Source organism: Xenopus tropicalis, chromosome 3 (genome assembly GCF_000004195.4).
Source record: "Xenopus tropicalis strain Nigerian chromosome 3, UCB_Xtro_10.0, whole genome shotgun sequence".
NCBI classification, from domain to species: domain Eukaryota; kingdom Metazoa; phylum Chordata; class Amphibia; order Anura; family Pipidae; genus Xenopus; species Xenopus tropicalis.
In genome coordinates, this window is record NC_030679.2 from 79,997,871 (window position 1) to 80,005,527 (window position 7,657).

General features: G+C 39.3%; 1 protein-coding gene across 6 annotated transcripts in view; it reads right to left on the reverse strand.

The window, feature by feature from the left end:
* The window catches only part of pclo (piccolo presynaptic cytomatrix protein), a 144,544-nt gene extending 143,013 nt beyond the window's left edge, over positions 1–1,531 (reverse strand). For 5 of the 6 annotated variants that reach the window (XM_031899033.1, XM_031899030.1, XM_031899031.1 and 2 more), the window contains exon 1: positions 1,114–1,529. In XM_031899033.1, coding sequence (XP_031754893.1) covers positions 1,114–1,325 — 212 coding nt within the window. In that variant the 5' untranslated portion in view covers positions 1,326–1,529. Of the gene's footprint in view, positions 1–1,113 lie in introns of all 6 variants that reach the window. The other variant, XM_031899034.1, reaches the window with a different exon arrangement.
* Between the last annotated feature and the right edge of the window lie 6,126 nt (positions 1,532–7,657).

The following is a 7,657-nucleotide window of genomic DNA, read 5'->3' on the forward strand; positions in this document are numbered from 1 at the left end:
AAATGTTAAAAGAAAATTTGTCAACAGAATTATGTGTGATAAATTCAGTGTAAGCCTTAACACACACATGCTATTTCAAATTATATAAATTTAGCTTTAGTCTTACTAAGGGTTATTACACTAATAGTGCAATAATTAATAGTTTATGCTATTTACACTTTGCCTATATTTATATATATATATTTTTTTTTTTTTAAGTTTCTTAGGACTTAGCCTAGGAGTCAGCCCAAGTGTGTGCAATTTCTCTGGCTATAGGAGGTACATTTATACTAATAAAATGGCCACAGCTGCCATACTCACTATGCTGAACTTCAGCACCATGGACAGAGAATACCATTCATTACTATGGACTCTACCTGCAAGTGCATTCTGGTCTCTGAGCCAAATTCTATGCACTGTAGACATATGTACAAGAGCATGGGTGGCTACTGCAGCAGCTTCTTCCTCACATAAACATAACATAATATAACATAACAGAACTCTAACAAGACAAACATAATTCACAACCGGCAGTCCTGAACAAAAGCAAAGATATATCAGAATAATGTATAAACAGTACGGATAATGATACTATGAATCTTCCATATGCCACACTGGGGAGATCTCTGAACTTCCTAGTAATGGTAATGGTATACGAGGTGGCCATTTAAAGCAGGGATATGCAACCTGTGGCCCTTCAGCTGTTCTTGGAATACGACTGACAGTATTTCTGACACCGGATTATGGGAACTGTAGTTCAGCAATAGCTAGCGGACGTCCTTAATTTAAAGAAACAAGCTCCTTATATGCCCTGTAGTACGCGCTGTGTAATGGTGTGTTATGGGGATACAAGCGTTCTGCCCTAGCCTTCCCAGGGTGCATATACAGTATCCCTGCCCTTCCCTGCAGTGCTTATAATAATTCACCTCCTCCATTTACTAAGAGCAAATGTTAAGCAGGGAGCTGTGTCACTATCACAAAGCCAACAAATTGCTGCATGTCACGTAGTGCCGGACTCATGAACAGCAGCCATCAGGCAGGGAGAGTCCATGGACGCCGCTCAGCCATGGTGCCTGTCGGTACTACCAGCTGCTGTTTGGGTAAAAAGAGCAGAATGAAAGGTAAATTCCATGCCTCGGTTGAAGATCGGTGTCGCTCCCTTTTCCCAGATCCTGCGCCCTTGACATCACAGCGGCGATCTGTTTTCTCTCTTCCTCGCTCAGCTGCCCCCACTGAGCTTCCATTCCTGCAGGGATCTGGGCAAAACCCCCTCTGCCATCGGCTGCTATCCCCTCTGCTAATCCACCCATCCCTTCCCCTCCTTCCATACTACCTTCGTTCCCCATGGCTGCTGCTAGTAGCAAATAAAGAGCCCGCAGGCGTTTCTGACCCCTCTCCCACTTGCGATCTGCCTCCCAACAGGCACTACAGAATTATTGTCCCCTTTTCCTTTTTTTAATCCTACGCTTTTTCCTCCATGATGCTGAGCGCTAGCGTCAGTGATGCTGACAGCCCGGTTAGAAATCCTATCGCTGCTAGTCCCCTCCTACCCGGAGTAGGGAGCATGCTCGGCCCCGCCAGGTGATCAGTGCGCATCATCATCATCGCAACTTCCCTCACAGTGACCTGACCTCGGGCGCTGCTGCAACTGCAGGCTTTCTTAGCGTCACTATCGCAGCGTTTAGCTCAAGTTTCACGACGCTCCCACACTGTACTAAATCGTTGCAGATGGGTAGCATGGGTTTCAAGGGAGTATTCAGCAAGGAAGATATTTCTTTGGTTCTAAGAGGCTAATCTGATAAAGGGAATGGAAGATCTCAGTCAGGAAGAAAGCTTGGCCAAGTTGAGACTGACCAGTTGCGTTGGGTCCTTATCTCTCCTGCGGACCCGTACTCATCCACAGCTCCCTGTAGCTACACTACCAGGCACATCGTTGGTTTGAGTGCAGCTACAATTAATGGAGATCAGCCAGAAAAATGAATTTTTTAAGATCACTGCTGCTCCATGTAGCAGCACTCAGGCCAATGTATCTGCTTCTCAGCCTACAAAATGTTAACAGAGAGAAGCAGACTCTATACAAACTGTGACTTGGACCTAAGGGGGATTTGATAATAATAGGGGACATTTACTTTGCCTTCCTGTTGTAGTGGTAAGGTGGGGATGGCAAGTGTGTGCCCCTTTGTGTTCATCAAGTAAAGCAGAATGCAGCTTGCCCTGGTGTGCAATTACTCCTTATGTAAGCACTAAGGAGCATACTCTTGCACCCCTCAGCACTGTGAATGAAATATAACATTACTGACATACTGAGTCTTTGCTCAAAGTTGATCCAGGAGCATATTTGTGCTCTCTGCACTAGAAGAGACAAATGTCCAGTTTAAAAAATTTGAATTTCAGCTCTTAAAGTTATGGCTTTTTACCAGGCAAACTTTAAGCTAATGCACTGCCTATCTGTTCCATCAGTAATGGTGATTTGTGCAGTAACACAAGCTCTTAAAATTGGGCCTGGTTGTATGATGCCCCAATATGTATTAATAACTTTTCTCATTGCTTTCCCCAGAATATATAGTAACAAAACAAGGCATATTATTATGACCATATTGTTTTATGACCACCTGAAAAATCCACCTCCCTGATTTGTTTTAGTTCAGAAACAAGTAAATCACCACAATTTGCCATGACTGCTCTGTCATACCCAGCAAAACTATAACCATACCTCTTACAAAAATCCCATGGAAGCATGGCTTTTGTATTGAGAAAAGTGAAACAGATCCTGAGTAAAAGCAAAATCTATCCTATTGGACTGGGTCGGACTGGGCCGTCAGGAAAAAACCCGGTGGGCCCTGGCCCAGACCCAAACCTGCTGCCGCTCCCCCTGCAACCGGGGTCCTCCCCTTATGTGCGCTCAGGGGAGGACGTCAGGAGGGAGCCCCGGCGGGGGCACCTTGGGGGGTGCAGGGTTCCTGCGGCAGCAGCCCCGGTGGACCCTGCACCACCCAGTCTGACTCTGCCGCAGGGACACCATAACAACATATCTGTTGTTACATACCCTCCAAAAAAGAAAATGTAATGTCCAAAAAGGATATGGCTGACACGTCCATGTCTACCACAAAGAACATGCCCCATTCAGAATTATCACAGTACATTAAAAAATGATCAACCGTTATTGCATCGCTATCTCGCACAAAGATTAAATTGTTAATGTATCTGGAATATATAATATGTTTAAAAAAAGATCTGCATTACCTAGAGTAGACAATGATGGAAACAGTAATTACCATAACCAATTATTGATGTGTACACGATTTTAAAGGAGCAGATACAAAGACATTGAATATTGCTATTGGTGTAAAAGAATAAGCAGCATCCCAGAGCAAATACCTTGAAAAGAGCTGCTAACCTTCCATACCAATATGATACAGATGTCGTCACTTGGGAGCAGATTTACTAAAACTCCATGATATCTAATTTTTTTATTATTTTCAAATTCAACTAAATCCTGACTGTCTGATATTTACGAAAAAAATGTCGCAAGGAAAAGTGGCTTTGAGAAAAGTTGTAAAAAAATCCAGACTTTATTGACTTGTTGAATCAACAATAGGAAAAAGTTGTGATTTTCGGACAAAACCCCAACAAAACTCTAAAGTTTCAAAATGAAAGAAAGAAATTCAAGGAAAGGGAAGGGACCTTTACCGTTGACTTCTACATGAATTTGGCAAGTTTAATCTGGTGAATTGTCGTATTCAAGTTTTAAACCGTTTAGACGCATAGTAAATCTCAGAAATGTTGCAGCGTTTTTTCTCTGCAACCTTTTCGAAAAAGATCTGAATCGAGTTTAAAATAATAAAATCAATGGTTTGTTAATGAGCCCATTGGTCATAGATACAGCCCACAGACTACGGAAAGTAAAGCAGCCAACCCCCATAAGCCAGCAAAACATCACAAAACTGCATCTCTACCCCATAGGCGAAGATACCCCATATGATCATTTCTGTCATTTCAGTTACTGCAAAATCAACACATTTACAGTATTTTATGTGGGGTAAAGCTAAAAAAAAAGTACTCTCACCCCAAAAAGGCATATATTTCTGGAAAGTACACTTTTTCCCAAATCCATATCTTTCTACTCCAAATTACCAAACCACAAAGTTTTCCTAAAGTTGGCAATTTAACTTTGGCACTTTGCAGCATCTTATCTAATATTGCATATCATTAATTACAAAGATAAAACATCATAAATATGAATTCCATGGATCCACTAAATAGTTTGATGCCCATTGTGCATAGGCTTATTGGAGTGCATGGCATGTAGATACCCCAAAATATACATTGTACATACTAATTTCATGGCTTACATTTAAACTTCCTCATAAACGCACTGCCTGTATTAAAACGTCAAACTACCAAGCTGCAATGCTTTCCCAAAATTTGCAGTTGTGATTAAATCTCTAAAAATCACTTGAAAGCTTCTATCTTAACACCACCAAATCCATATGTACCAAGATCAAACAACCTAAAAATGAATGCCAGGGGTCTACTGAGCAGTTTAAAAGTCAGTGTACATAGTTTTACCCAAGTATATGGCATGAAGAGACCCCAAAATAAAAACAATGCATACAATACAAATTGTCACGATTAACAGTTTTCCTACTGTAAAGTAAGCTTCCAAAGTGCATCTTATGTGCCATACAAGCCCCCAAAAGTATGTGGAAGGTACACACTGCACAGCTTTCCTACATTTTGCAGTTTACGATATTACTAAAAAAATTCCTAAAAATGTTGCAATTTGCTGAACACCAGGGGTCTACTGAACAGTTTGATGCCTAATATTTACAGTTATACCAAAGTATGTTGCCTGCCTGGACTCCAAAATAAAAAAAAGTACATATGAATTTTCTCAGCTGACAATTAAAGGGGTTGTTCAACTTTAAATTAACTCTCAATATGGTGTAAACAGTAATATTTTGTGTCAGTTTGTAATTGGTCTTCATTTTTTAATTTTTTTTATGATTTTTCAGTTATTTTGCTTTTTGTTTAGCAACCAGGGAGTGGTTTGAATCAGAATTGGAAGAGAGGAACTGAACAGGAAGAAAACTGTGTGGCATGTAGGGACCTACAGATGAAGCCAAGTTTCTTTACCATGTTGTTGCGTTATGTCTCTTCCAGTTAACACAGGAAAAAAAAATTCTCCACCAGGTGAAACATGGTTTGGGGCAGTCTTTGCATTCTAGCACCATCTAGAGGCAGGGTTTAACACTTAAAAATGGTGTCTGGACATGGTGAGATAAAATGCGAAAACTTGATGACTGCATCTGTAAAATTAAAATTGTGAATATGAATTTTTTTGTCTGCCACTTCAGCTTTTGCAAACAAAGCACCCTGCCTGCACAGCACCCCGTGCCATTAATCCTCTGTACAAAAACCCCAGAAACCCATATATTTTTAGAAAGTTCACATTCCCCTGAATCCAAAATGGGTAAACATTGTTTTGAAATTTCTGAAAATCTAAAAATGTTGCAAGTTGCTGCATTTATCTTGCACAAATTCTTATATACAAAGATAAATATGAATGACACAGGTCTACTTACAGTTTGATGCCAAATATGCATAGATATACCAAAGTACTGTATGTGACACCTCAAATGCAAAAAGTGCATTTGATTTTTCTTGGCTGCCAAATCAGCAATCAAAAAATGTGCCCAGAAACCCGAGAAAGCCATGTATTTTTAAAAAGTGCACATTTTGCCAGTCCAGCATGGGTAAATATGTCTTTCTACTCCAAATTACCAAACTGCAAAACATGTTATAAACTATAATGCAACTAACTAAAGATGCAATAAAATTATGAAAAAAAGAAAATTATGCAAATAAATCATATAACAAAATAAATGACCAGACAGTGGAATTAGTAGTCAAAATACCCGATGCAATAGTCATGCTGTCAAACAGTTTTTAGGTGAAAAACAAAAGGGTAAAATGAATAAATAAAAAAAAGTTTTATTACTTTTATTAGTTTGTTTATGCCTGTGTGTACAGTTCTTTGACAGTGTGTAAATGTGTATAGAAGTGTATAAAAGTATGCAAAAGTGAGCAAAATAAAATAAAGAAAAAGCTATTTTACTAAAATGTGTGTTGGGTGTGTGTAAATATATGTAAGTGTAAGTAAATAAAAGCCACTTACTGATTCTAGAACAGGAGGGACACTGTCATCATAGGAGTGGTCCTGGTGGTCTTCTTCTGCAGAGTGTAGCGCGGCAAGAGTGAGCTGGGGGGAGGAAGGAGCATTCCAAGAACCAGTCACACAATCTGATCGTGTCTGCTGCTTGAATGTCAGTTCTGCAGTGATCATGTCCCATGCTTGTTGCCTGATGCTTTACACCGACAGCATTTACTGTTCCAAGTGCGCAGAACATATTAGATACATTCTTGGCAGTTAGAGCCTTTTCCTGACAGCACATAGGAGTTACCAGCTTGGAAAAACCACCAGACTCAAACAATGCTCAAATACTACTCTTAACTACCCACAACCCTCTAAATTCTCCCTCTACTATGTCTCCTAACATTAAGCTAAATTTAACCCTGTTGCTTAACTGTCTACCCTTATTTTACTTGCTACTCTTCCTTATATGCTTGAATATAGTATTCAGTAATTCAGAACTTTTTGTATAAAAGGTTTCCGAATAACGGATACCTTACCGGTACAATACTGAATATTGAATACTTAATGCACTGGTAAGAAACACAAACCGGAAGTGAGTATCATTAATGTGCATGTTGGAGATAGAGAGGATGTCTCTTCCTACCTCTATATTGTAAATACGAATGTAGCACCATTTATGGGTGATAATTGGGCATGTTAAATATATGTGTATGTGTGATAATTTAGGTGTTACTGGCCCTTTAAAAGCAAACATTACTATCAGTCACTGCACCTGGACAAACTTAGTGCCTTTTATTACATCTGGGGAATGCAGGCACCTTGTGTAGCATCCCAAACCTGCAATCAAATCATTTGGACAGCATGGTCCTGCCATCCCTGCTCCACAATGGGCCTCCTGAAAGGTTGAAATGTATATCTATGTTACCTATACCTGCTTCTTGTCCTTTTTTCCTGTCCATGTGTTTAGACCTCCTTACAAGAAGCTTTCTCTGCACCAAGTAGCCATCAAGAACACAATCTTGTAACTATTTACTCTGTCCCATTAATGAGCCCTACCATGACAAAAAATTCTGAATTGTTACATGAAATTAGGCACAAACAAATGTAATACAAATGTGCTGCATATTTAACTGTTTTCCTCTGCAAGTAAAACATAAAATTAGAGAAATACAGCTAGCAATTTCCACTTTTATCGCTTGCTGTGCAGGTGTTAATTAGTTTTCTTGCACTTAGTTTTTCACATTCCGTTTCAGGGATGTGAACTTATCAGATCTGTACATGTCACAGAGACAAAAATAACAAGTGTACTACTGATTTAAATGGTATAAGTAAGCTTTGGTATTGTCTTATAAAATTTTGTTTGCATAACTTAGACTGGGTATGCTTGATTGGTTTACAAGAATATTCATTTTGTCAGAGTTTTCTTATTTGTAGCTGCTGTTAAGCCACATGTAGATAAAACATATATTTCTAAAAATTATTAGTATAAGCATAATAATATTAGTATAGACAATTGGAGTC